This window comes from Carcharodon carcharias, chromosome 11 (genome assembly GCF_017639515.1).
Source record: "Carcharodon carcharias isolate sCarCar2 chromosome 11, sCarCar2.pri, whole genome shotgun sequence".
Taxonomy (NCBI): domain Eukaryota; kingdom Metazoa; phylum Chordata; class Chondrichthyes; order Lamniformes; family Lamnidae; genus Carcharodon; species Carcharodon carcharias.
Genome location: NC_054477.1, coordinates 57,503,914 through 57,517,529, shown reverse-complemented (window position 1 = coordinate 57,517,529; position 13,616 = coordinate 57,503,914). Strand labels below are relative to the sequence as shown.

Sequence of the window (13,616 nt, the reverse complement as noted above, 5' to 3'; positions counted from 1 at the left end):
AATGAATATTCTCTGAACTGCATCCAATGCAATTACATCCCCCCTTAAATAAGGATACCAAGACTGTATACACAGTACTCTAGATGCAGTCTCAGCAATGCCCTGAGCAGTTGCAGCAAGACTTCGCTACTTCTATGCCCCTTACAATAAAGGCCAACATTCCATTTGCCTTCCTAATTATTTGCTGTGCCTGCATGCTAACATTTGGTGATTCATGTGCAAGGACGCCCTCTGTACCACAGTACTCTGCAGTCTCTCTCCATTGAAATAATATTCTGCTTTTTTATTCTTCCTACCAAATTGGCAAGCACGCATTTTCCCACATTATACTCTATTTGCTAAATTTTTGCCCACTCATTTAACCTATCTATAGCCCTTTGCACTCTTTGTATCCTCCTCACAACTTGTTTTCCTACCTATCTTTGTTTCATCAGAAAATTTGGCTACAATACAGTCAGTCCCTTCATCCAAGTCATTAATACAGAACGTAAATAGTTGAAGACCCAGCACTGATTCATGTGGCACTCCACTAGTTACAGTTTGCCATCCTGAAAATGGCTCATTTATCCCGACTCTCTGCTTCCTGTTACTTAACCAATCCTCTATCCATGCTAATATATCACCCCCAACACCATGAGCTCTTATTTTGTGCAGCAACCTTTTATGTAGCACCTTATCGAATGCTTTTTGGAAATCCACACATACATCTACTGGTACCACTTTTACCACCATCCTTAAAGAACGCTAATAAATTTTTTAAACATGAATTTCCTTTCACAAAACCATAATGACTCTGGCTGATTGTATTATGATTTTCTAAATGTCCTGCAATTACCTCCTTAACAATGGATTTGAGTATTTTCCCAATGACAGATGTTAGTCTATCTGGCCTAAAGCTTCTTGCTTCCTGTCTCCCTCCTTTCTTCAATTGAGATGTTACATTTGCAGTTTTCCAATTTGCTGGTATCTTTCCAGAAACTAGGGAATTTTGGAAGATTATAACCAATGTATCCACTATCTCTCCAACCACTTAAGATCCTAGGATGCAGGCTATCAGGTCCACAGACTTGTCAGCCCTTAATGCCATTACTTTTCCAATACTTTTTATTTAGTGATCATGATTGATTTATGTTTCTCCCTTCCACAATAAGATCAGCCATTATCCTATTGAAATGGAGAGCAGGCTCCAGGGGCCGAATGGCCTATTCCTGCTCCTTTTTCTTATGATCTCTTTTGCTTCTTGATTTTCTACTGTTCTTGGGATTTTTTCTGTGCCTTTTACTGTGAAGGCAGAAACAAATATTTGTTCAAAGTTTCTGCCATTTCTTTGTTTCCCTTTATTAATTCCCCAGTCTCAAGCACTAAAGGACCAATGGTCACTGTCACTACTCTTTTCCTTTTTATATACTTGTGGTCACTTTTATTGTCTGTTTTCATATTTTTTACTGGTTTTCTCTCATATGCTAATTTCTCTCTTTTTTTTAGTCATCCTTTGTTGGTTTCTAAAATTTTCCTAATCTTCTGGGCTACCACTAATCTTTGCGGCATTGTACATCTTTTCTTTCAACTTGATACCATCCTTAACTTCTTTAGCTAGGCACAGATGATGCATCCTTCTCATAGACTCTTTCTCAATGCAACATATCTTTGTTGAAAGTTATGAAATATCTCCTTAAATGTCTGCCACTGCTTCTCTACCATCTTACCTTTTAACCTATTTTCCCAGTCCACTTCAGCCAAATCTGTCTTCATACCCTTGCAACTGCCTTTATTTACTTTTAAGATTATAGTTTCAGACCACTTTTTCTCACCCTCAAAATGAATGTGAAATGCTATTATGTTATGATAACTTTTACCTAAGAGGTCCTTTATTATGACATCATTAGAGTTAATGATGTGACCACTTTAGCTTGCTGCCACTAACCTTAAAGAAAGTGTATTAAACAGTAAAATACTCTTTTAAATAAAAAATTGATTGACAATTGCTGACTGGATACCACATTGCCGTGTAAGTGAAAGCTTCAACCTGTGGATCGGATCTGTCCTTTGGGAAAAACAGTCTGATCTCAATGGCATTCTACACCATGTGTGTGTGTCAAAAGTGCTTAATTTGACTTGGGTTACCTTTTGCTTGTGAAATGTGAAATGAATTGTGCATACATTGGGATCCCTTACCTTGAGTTAGTTAAATTAAAATTTTAACAAAAAACAAGTACCATAAATTGTGTTGTCTAAGTCAGCTTGGCGTATAAGGTGACTCAATTTCTCGGCCCCAAAAATCATGTTTTTGAAAAACCTGACATATAAGTTGACCACTGCCCTCCCCTACACCCCCCACCCCCTTTTCCAGCCACAACATGCTACATTCGCATTAGTAGTCAGCCTCAACTTTCATACCACAAATTAATATTTTACTGACTGGTGCCATATGACTGGGTGCAAGGGACCAAACAGGTGATATGGGCTGTGTTGCAAAGATGTGCGGGAGTTTAAGAGATGCCCATACAGAGCAGAACCTGTGTGGTGAATGACAAAAATGGCAATCACCCAGACCGGCAATTCACTTTCATATTCAAAAAAAAAAAGTTGAGCCCTGTTTTTGAAGGGATTTTTTGAGTCTTCAGAGGTCAACTTACACGCCAACAACTATGGCCAAAAAACAAGAGTAATAAATGCGGTTAATTTAACCACAACCAATTTTAAACATATATTCGCAGCTGTCAACAAAAAGACCTGCTTGTCTTGATGATAAATCTTTGAGCACAGAGCTCTGGGTGAATGGTTAAAGATAGAACATTTTAAAAACATTTAAACATACCGTTATCACCAAGGTCCCTGAAAAGATTTGTACTTTGTTTCACAGTTGTTGCTTGTGCCACCAACACATCAATATCCTACAGAAAAGAAAACCATTCAGTGAATATAATTTTAAAAAAATCTCAAATATAATTATTAGAGTTCTCTTAAATACTTCTCATTATGTTTTTATTTGGGATCATTTTACCGGCTTCTGAAGGAATTCATTGAGCAGGAGAGGATAGGGATGTTGAATTTTTCTCATTTAACTAGGAGTTATGACAGGGGGTGGAGAAGTGGCTCAAGGGTTAAAACATTATTTACCTGTAACCTTGTTAACAACCTTGGGGTCATATTTGACCTCAAGGTGATCTTCCAACTATACATCCATGCCGTTACTAAGACTGCTTATTTCCACCTCCTTAATATTGCCTGGCTCTGCTCCTACCTCAGCTCAACTGCTGCTGAAACCCACATCCGTGCCTTTGTCACCTCCAGACTTGACAATTCCAATGCTCGCCTGTCTGGCCTCCCATATTCTACCCTCTGTAAACTTGAGGTCTTCCAAAACTCTGCTGTCTATGTCTTTACTAGCATCAAGCCCTATTCACTCAACTTCTAGTGCTCATTGACCTATACTGGTCCCCTGTCAAGCAACACTTTGGTTTTAAAACGCTTACCCTTGTTTTCAAACCCCTCCAAGGCCTTGCCCCTCCCTAACTCTGTAATCTCCTTCAGCTCCACAACCCTCCAAAATATCTGTATTCATCTAATTCTGGCTTCTTGAGCACCCCCGATTTTAATTGCTCCACTATTGATGGCAGTGCCTTCAGATGCCAAGGTCTGGAATTTCTTTCCTAAATCTCTGTCTTTATTGCCTCCTTTAAGATGCTTCTTAAACACTATCTCTTTGACCAAGCATTTGGCCATCTGCCCCAATATCGCCTTATGTGGCTTGGAGTCAAATGTTAGTGAAGTGCCATGGGATGCTTTATTATTTTAAAGGCACAATATAAATACAAGTTGTTTTGTAGCACAGCCACAAGTTCCTGTTGTCCTGCTCTCCTGTACTTGGTTTTCCAGCTGTTGGGATTTTCAGTCACTTTTTCCATGTTTTCTTGGGGTTCCTTGTTGGTTTCCAAGGAATATGGGCCCAAAGGCAGTTTCCAGGAGTAGGGCAGTAATGGACCGCTGCTGCTGCCAATGGATAAGGGCAGCTAGTGTGATTGGTCCTGTGGCAACTTTATTACGTCAGTCATCAGTGTGATATGGCCGAATCAGTGCTAAGATTGGAGGACTTTAAAACATATGTTACACTTAAAGCCATTCACACTCTAGTTTCTGAGATCTTTTATGCTGGTTCAAAATCAGTTCAGCTAAATCAGGTCCTGGTCTACAAAACTGGCCATGCACCTAGGTTGAAGTTGCTAGATTTTGCAGAGTATGGCAGTTGGGGAAGGTCTTCAAATTATGTTTTTTTTAGACGCACAGGTACTAGAAAGTTTTAAAAGCTTTTTGTGTCTAAGATATTCAATTTTTTGAGAAACCAACTAGTGTACACCAATAAATGTAGTAAGTGGTTCAGTATAGTTTGTTTTAAAGGTAATTTTCAGTAATCTTAAAATTGGGTCACTCACAGGTGGAAGACTGGACACATTACTACAAATGTCCATTTTCTGTGATAAGTCCATTTTCAGCAGTATTTATACAACTACCCGAAGTTATCACTCTTAAATACATCAACAAATACTTCCAAACTGAAATAAAGAAATAAACGTTTATGTTCTATTATGCTTGCACTGGTTCGTAGAAGATTTTACCTTTGTGATTATGCAAATGATTTTTATTGGAATCTTGAATTGAAACCTAACCAACTTTGAGCTCAAAAAGCAGAAACTCTACCCCATCATATTATATGTTTTATATCATGTTTTATTGTCTAATAAGGTTAAGGTGCCAAAGTCCACACTGTCTATCTCCTACAGCAAATTAACTAACATACTTACAGCAAAAGATATTGCTAGACCATTTAGAATGGTAAATACATTTGTGGGCAATAAAATGTAATATAAAACCAAATTGTTTATTTCTTTTAGACCAATATGGGCACAATTGTGTTCCTCTATGGCAAGCTTATATAAAGATAAATTGGGGTAAAAGGCTTGCTAACATGTCGATTAGCACTTTTCATTTCATGAAAATATTCATTTAATGAAATATTACTGAAGGCCTGATTTTATTCAAGATGGAATGGTCATTTCCTGAGATCTAATTTTGTGCAACTCAATTTGAACTTATTAAGGCCTGCAATGACATGCTCTAAATTTGGCATGACCTTCAAGTACCTGACCGTGCCAGGTTCTTTGGTCGTTTTCAGCCTCCCGCTCTACCTCCCCAAAAGTGGTCTTAGGTGGTTGAAATTCTTTCAAACTAAACCAGGATTCCACAAATTGTGCATCAGCAGCAAACAGGTTCATATTACTCACTGAGATAAGGATGAATCATGAAGTGTTCCTTTATGTTCAAGTTTATTCAGTAGTAAAGTACAGGTACTGTGCTATTTATGTGGCATCTTGTTTGAATCCTCTTGTTCAATGCAAAGTAATGCTTCTTACAAAGAGGGAGGTATGTATGGGACACATGAGGGGAGACTTCAGCAAAAAATATCCAGGAAACTCTCTTCTAGTCAATTTGTTGAAATTAAATTGACTGAGCTCCACCCCATTCACTATATTTTACAGTTGACATGTATGTTGACAATAGAACAACCAATTAAAGTACATCTCCAAGGCACAAGCTAGTTAAGACACCTGTCAAACTAATATTGCACATTTATTGCAGTACTGTTTCCAGAAATGATTCAGCAATAGTGTCCTAAGGTCGTGATACCATGGAAAGCACCCTGTTGATATCACAAGGTTGATTCTACAGCAGCCAAAACATAAAAAAGTAAATGTGCAGCTGCTTTTAAGTTCTGCCTTGTTTCTGGTTACTGTATATCATCCAAAGGCTGGAGGAGGGACAGAAAGCTAGAAAGTGTGAAACTCTTTTATTGTCAGTACTCTCCCCACCTGCAGTCAGGAGTCGATATCATCTACCTTGTAGAGGCTTCCTTAACTTGGAATGATGCACGCTGTCCACATACCATAGGTATAAAGTATGGGCAAATTAGTTCTAACAAATAATGTGCAATGCTTCCGTGTAAAAAAAAGCCTTTCATAATGTTTTGGGAGGTAGAGATGGACTTCCAATTCCCATGCTGAATAAAGCCACTGTATACAACCCAAGAAGCAAATGGCTTGAAGCTTAGCTGAAATTGGCTAACTTTCCCTCCTAAAAGCTATCATATGGGAGGGTCCATGAGAATGGGGAAGTGTGGCTGTTACATGTGGAGGACTCATATGATTTAAAGAATGAAAAATCCCAAAAGGCAGATAATCTACTTGCTTCTTCATTTTGTATTTTCCACGCTCTATATGAGTGCACCAAATTAGTATAGTTCAGGATTGGGTAGTCTCCTATATAGGAACCATGATATCAGATTTCAGGACCAGTAAAAAGCCATTCTGCAACAGTACCTCGGGTTTGTGATACTGCGGAAACCACCTTCTTGATAGCACTCCAGATAAATATTGCTTGTTACATGTATGAGGCATTCTTCAATTGGCAATCTGCAAATGCTGTTAATTAGGACCTTATTCAGAGATGCCTCAGTTGACAGTACTCTGGATCAGAGAGTCGTGGGTTCAACCTTCATATCTGGACTTGAGTATATGATCCAGGCTGAAATGTCGATGCAGGGGCTTCAGCTATATAGACAGATTGGAGAAGCTGGGGTTGTTCTTAAAGGAGAGAAGGTTGAGTGCGTTATGAATGCGAGGTTTTATACGACGATTATATTTTTGACTGTCTCTTTAATTCAAGGTGAAATGGAAAGACATGTGATCTGCTATGTTTTGTGCCTGACAAGAAGTCTGTGTGGCTTGGTTACCATGGGGATAGAGGGGGCTCAGGAGAGGCTACTGAAATGTACATGCTGTATTTCACACTTGAAAACAAAGGCAAGAGCAGTTGGGCTAACTGTGGACAGGCTTCCTGTCTAAGGGTTTTTTGGACAGAAAGAAAGAGAGAGAGAGAATCTCTGAGAGAGAGAAAAGGCTGTAGCCAATGAGGTCAGGAGAGAGGAGCGTGCTGCCTTTCTGTGGACTACCAGGCAGAATGTGGAAGGGAATACGTTCTCTGGTCAAAGAGGAGCATCCTGTGGCAATATAAAGACTCCAGAAGATTTGTCCTGGCAGCTGTGGAGAAGGAATCGCCAACCTTATTGCTGGAAGTCGGTAAGGACTTCTCTGGAAAGCACCTTCTGACAGTCACTCAACATTATGACTCAGAGGATTACAGAGAAGCAAACCCGTTGGAAACTGGCAGTGAACTTGGATTGGTTTCTGTAAAAACAGCAACTCTGCGGAGAGCAAGCAGTAAGTAGGTGGATTTTCAGTCGTGTTAAAAAGTTAAATGAGGGGTATCCTTTCTGTAGTTTACAGTACTATTTGCCTACTAAGTAATATTGAGTTATCGTTACTTTTTGTTTGTTGCAGTAATTGTCGTGCAATTTCTTTAAGTCGGTCATGAGGAATTCAAACATCTTTTTTAAAAGTTATCGGTCTCTATGGGGATCTTAACAAGAGGAGATTTGATAGATGTGTTCAAAATCATGAAGAGTCTAGACAAAGTAAATAAAGAGAAACTGTTCCCATCGCAGAAGGGTTGAGAACTAGAGGACACTTATATAAGCTTAAAGGCAAAAGAACCGATGGTGACATGACATAAAACATTTTGTGCAGTGAGTGGTTAGATCTGAAATGCACTGTCTGAGAGTGTGGTGGTGGCAGATTCAGTTGTGGCTTTCAAAAGGGAATTGGATAAGCACCTGAAGAAAAAGAAAAATTGCAGGGCTATTGAGAAAGGGCAAGGGAGCGGCACCAGCTGTGTTTCTCTTGCAGAGAGCTGGATCTGACACAACAGACCTCCTTCAATGCTGTAACCATTCTATGATTCTATGTTCTAGTTCTGATTGGTGTGGCGGCAGATGAAATGATCAAATGATCAGACAGCAATTGTTTACTCAAATGAAACTGGGAACCATTTTAGATAAAAATTCCAGATGAATCAGGATACCAAATCAAACATGGTTAAAGATACGTTTAATAATTTAACAGATTAAAATACAGGTATACTCATTTTACTTTACTGAAAAATTAAGTAATAGGTTACACCTGGGACTAACTGAGCACAATCTGCTGCATATATCTTGTACATGGGGTGGGGATCTCTGTTAGACACTAAATTGAGGGTTCTCATAAAATACAGAGTAGCTATGTGCTCTTAAACAATGGGCTGCTCTCAGGTATGTTGCTCAGAACCCTAGGTGGTGCCATTAAAAAGGCTGCCAAGTTGGGACTTATTGTGTCTTACTGATTGGGCATGGGAGTCGTCATCTGAATGGATTTCTGCTTTTCACTGACAGCCTGGTCTATGAACAATGAACACAAATTACGATGGTTCTTTTTAAAAATTCCAGTAATTCCTCTACCTGTCCTCACAAAGTACTTTCCCTGTGGTGGGTTCCCCATGCTGGGAGAAGATCTCAAGTATAATCAGTCAATCTGTGATTGTGCCATATTAAGGGTCTGATAAATTTTAGGTGGTTTTATATACTTAGTCTATTCTGATGCAGATGCATATCAACTGACATATGTGTAACTGCAGTTAACAGAAGTGTCACCACAATGAACCCAATAGAAATTACTTAATGCTAACAGTAACTGAACTTGGGACATGCCTCTTCTACTGGAAGGAAAGCAATCAGGTATTGATCCTGTTCCACACTGCCAATGCATCAGCTATCAAAGAGAGTGCTGAGAGTGTCCATGGATGTGGCCACCCTCCCAATCAAAATTTAAATCGACAATAGAGGGACTGAAAGTTTTTGAAAAATAAATTATTTACTTAAATGTTTGCACTGCTTCACTTTTTCAATGATGCCAGCTGTTAGAAAGAAATATCTTGTATTTATATAGCACCTTTCACAATCTTAGGGTGTCCAAGTGCTTTCCAATGAATGATATACTTTTTATGTTAAAATATAGGAAATGCGGCAGACAATTTGTTCACAGCAAACTCCCAATTTATTATTTATTGATATTAGTGAAAGGATAAATATTTGCCAGGGGACCAGAAAGAACTCCTCTGGTTTTTTTTTGCAATAATGCTATGGGATTTTAGGTTCACCTGAGGTGGCAGGCAGGACCTTGAATTATTTCCAGACAGGCCAAATGATATAATGGCATAGAAAAAATAGTTCAATATTTTGCCAATTTTAATTTTTAACTGTTTGATTAATTATATTCAATTACTTATCAAAACCCCACCTGCCACTGGTTACAGTAAAATTTTCTCAAATTTAAAGAATTTTCTGGTACATAGATTTTAGGAGCAGGAGTAGGCCATTCAGCCTTTCAAGTCTGCTCCACCATTCAATAAGATCATGGCTGATCTGGTTGTGGTCTCAACTCTACTTTCTTATCTGCCCCACCAGACTCTCGACTCCCTTGTCTAACAAAAATCCATCTAACACAATCTTGAATTAATTTAAAGACCCGGTCTTCATTACCCTTTGGGAAAGAGAATTCCACAGTCTAATGACCCTCTGAGAGGACCTAGAGTGTCCTCCAGTTCTCAACCCTACTGCATTGGGAACAATTTCTCTAAAACTTAAACTATGTCCTCGAGTTCTATTTCCCCCACAAGTGGAAACATCCTCCCAGTATCCACCCTATCCAGTCCCCTCAAGATCTTATATGTTTCAATAAGGTCACCTCCCATTCTTCTGAACTCCAAGAGGTATAGGCCTAATCTGTTCAACCTTTTATCATAAAATAAGCTCTTCATCCAGGAATGAGTCAAGTAGCGATTGAAGTAGTGAAAGTACGCATCTTATTTATTTGATGGGGCAATAATAAATAAAACATGAATACAGTCACCTGTATGTACGACTTACCTGCTTTGTTAATTTCTTTTTCTCCATCTTACCTGGGGGTGACATAAAATGAAATCATGTTTAGCTAAATGTGTAAACTTAAACATAGCATAAAGAGAATATACTACAAAGTAATGGTTAGTCTACTGAGAGGATGTCCTAAAAAAAAAGCGGTGAGCAGTATAGTCTACTACCTCAGGAGAAGAATTGTTTTGGTTACAATGTGCAGTAAAACCATTAAGTGCATTCCATAATAGCAGGTACCTGTTCCACTAGGGGTCCATCTAAGGTGCCAGCATAGAAAAGCTGAAAATTCTGGAGTGGTGTTGGGGCCTCGCCTTCCAAAACAAGAGAGTGAACCCTGAAGGCTCTCTTCTCTGTCTAAACTCCAAGGCGAGCCCTCCCATTACTTTTGGAATTCTCTACCTATATTTCTCTGCCTCTCTACCTCACTTTTCTCTTTTATGACATTCTTTAACATCTACCTCTTTGATGAGGCTTTTGGCCTTCTGATCTAATATTTCCTTTTGTGGCTCGATATCATATTTTGTTTTGTAATGCTCTTGTAAAGCATCTTGGAGCATTTTATTACATTAAGGGTGCTATATAAATAAATTATTGTTGCTGTTGTTAGAGAGGTAGGCCTGATCTAACTATGTGTGCCTCATCAACCATATATTGAGCCACATTGAAGACCTGGCACATAGGCGCTCTGACATAGACAGTATTCAACCTGGCCTCATCCTCTCCTATGACACAAGTAAGGAGAAATTTTTTCACCTAAAGGGTTGTGGACCTTTGGATTTCTCTAACCCCAGAGGAATTAAGTTGCTCAGTTAAGTATAGTCAAGATAGCAATTGGTAGATTTTTGGACACTAAGTAAATCAACAATATGAGAAAAGTGTGCGAAGGTGGAGCTGTGGTAGATCAACCATGATTGTACTCAATGGTGGAGCAGGCGTGAAGGGCCGAATAGCCTAGTTCTGCTCCTATTTGTTCCCTGATGATTTCACAATGTTCAGTATCATTCACAACTTCTCAGATAGAAGCAGTCCATGTGCATATGTTGCATGACCTGCACAACATTCAGGCTTGGGCTGATAAGTGGCAAGCAACATGCACACCACACAAGTGCCAGACAATGGCCAGCTCCAACAAGAATCTAACTACCTCCCCTTAACATTCAATGATGTTACTATCCTGCCAGATTTGAACTCTCAGATACAACTGGTTGCTGGATATTAGAAGGTCACATGCACGAGGGACCAGGACTGGATGTCAGTTTATGCTTTAGAGAAAGAGAAACCTTCCAGGATGGTTCACCTCCAGAGTTTTGAGCTCTCCTGGATCACAATGTGCATTCAAGCTTTGTCTTCCACGCATTGTCTCTCAGATACTCAGCTGTGCCAACAGAACACCACTGCTTCACATGCCCATAGTATAGAGTTACAGACCTTCGGCTTCTCGTAAGCCTATTTTGCTTTAAGTCTGCATCCTGCAGCTTTCTGCCTTTCAGCTTGGAGCGTATCTCTGCTCCTCACTCTTAACTTCACTTAACAGGACTTTTTTCAGACTCCTGTTCTTCCTTTGACTAGAAGTTCTTCTTGGGACTTTCTTTTTTTGTCCCATTCCCTGGTTTCTGGGACCCTCCCCTGTTCTTATGGGAAATCTGCTTTCTGTAGTTCCTTCTTCTGTCCAGCTCCCCCTGGTTCCTGGTTTCAACTGAACTAAAAACTACTTTTCTGTTTTTTCTCTGTCTCTGTGGGTCTCTCTCTCTGGGCCCCTGTTGCTAGGCAACAGCACAGTTTTTTTCTACCTTGCGTTTGTTTTAACATCCCTTCAAAAGTCATAAAACCTAATTAGAATGCAGGCATCTTTTAAACTGAAACCAAAACTTAAGTTCCCCCCCTTTCTTAACACACTAATTACAGAAATACAAATTAAACTTAAACTTAAAAGATATACCTTATTCCTAACACACACACACACAAATACAAATATGTTTACTCAAACTATCTCTAGTTCCCAACAATGAAAGGCTTTTAATTTGAGAAGTTTAGATCAAGCTTTCCATGTTTAAGGACCTATTACAAGCATCAAGAAAACAACATGTCTAGATTTAGACAAATTATCTGGAAACAATCGAATTTGTTTCTAGTTTCTGCAACTGCAGTAATGCGACAGATCTTCATCAGTTTATCAGTTAATACAAAATATTGCAGGCTACACAATTTTCTTGCAGTAGAGCTGAGGCAAGTTGGTGATCATTCTGGGTATGACATTGTTGGTGCTCCATTAAACTGAATATTCAGTAGGCTTAATCATCCAACACAGAATTTTTTTAATGTTATGCAAATGTAACAATCCTCAGCCTTTTATGAATGCACCCTCATGTGTTGTTAAAAATATAAACAGTGGGACCAACACAACAATGCAGGATACATGAATTTTGTCTATGGAATGTAATGTCTCTTCTGGCCCTGTTCATACATTTGCCAATGATTAGCTGTCCTCACCACTAAGCAAGGCAGGATGCAATGAAGACTTAAGGAAGGGGAAAAGAGGATGAGAAGAAATAAAACATAAAAAGAATCATTTCTATATAGCAAAGTAGTTTAAAGACTAATGGTTTCATCAATCTTGAATTTCATTTCATTTTTGCTAATAGCCCAAGAATAATGGTTTCATATTTCACCTTGCTGTCTTTATGGCAAGCTTTCAGTGTTTTCCAAGGCACAATAACATAGTTACCAAAGAAGGACACTGTGTCTGGTGTGGATTAATTGGTAGCACACTTATTTCTAAATCATAAGGTTCTCGGTTCATCCCACTTTAAGTCTTGAGCACAAAAATCAAGATGAACACTCCAGTGCAGTATTGGGGGAGCACTGCACTGTTGGAGGTGTCATCTTTTGGATGAGACATTAAACCGTGGCCCATCTGCTTGCTTGGGTAGATGTAAAAGATCCTGTGGTACTATAAGAGCATGGGAGTTATCCCCGGCATCCTGACCAATATTTATCTAACAACATCACAAAATGGATTATCCTGTCATTATCACATCGCTGTTTGTGGGAGTTTAGGCTTAGACTTAGAAGGCTGCCTGCTGGTGACGCATGAGGCAGATGAAGCACATGCTTACGTCTGTTTTCCGTAGTTTGTTTTGCCTGGAACAGATTGCTAGCCTGAAGTCAGAGGCTAAAGCTTGATGGGTGCCACTCCACATCAAGCATGGCTGACCAGGAGTCTCTTCCATTTTTAGTGCCTGCCACAGCTTTGGAAAAATTTGCAGGTTGATAATCAATCTGTTTGGCTATGTTATGGACGCACCTTCCATTGCCATCAAGTCATGGAGTGGGACTCAAATCGGAGTTTCTAGCCCAGAGGCAGGGACATTAGCCACTGCACCACAAGACCTCCCTTTGTTTGCTGATCACAAATTAGCTGCCACATTTCCTACAACACAGAGATAAAAACAAAAAACTGCGGATGCTGGAAATCCAAAACAAAAACAGAATTACCTGGAAAAACTCAGCAGGTCTGGCAGCATTGGCGGAGAAGAAAAGAGTTGACGTTTCGAGTCCTCATGACCCTTCAACAGAACTGATTTTTCTTTACAATGAGAGGGGTGAAATATAAGCTGGTTTAAGGTGGGGGGGGTGTTGTTGTAGGGACAAGCAAGCAGTGATAGGAGCAGATCATCAAAGATGTCACAGACAAAGGAACAAAAGAACACAGAGGTGTTGAAGTTGGTGATATTATCTAAACGAATGTGCTAAT

General features: G+C 39.3%; 1 protein-coding gene across 2 annotated transcripts in view; it reads right to left on the bottom strand.

Annotated features, from left to right (window-relative positions):
• The window catches only part of micu2 (mitochondrial calcium uptake 2), a 515,235-nt gene that overhangs the window by 143,366 nt on the left and 358,253 nt on the right, over positions 1-13,616 (bottom strand). For both annotated transcript variants that reach the window (XM_041199666.1, XM_041199667.1), the window contains 2 exons: positions 9,857-9,888; positions 2,819-2,894 (listed from right to left, as the gene is read on the bottom strand). In XM_041199666.1, coding sequence (XP_041055600.1) covers positions 2,819-2,894; positions 9,857-9,888 — 108 coding nt within the window. The remainder of the gene's footprint in view (positions 1-2,818; positions 2,895-9,856; positions 9,889-13,616) is intronic.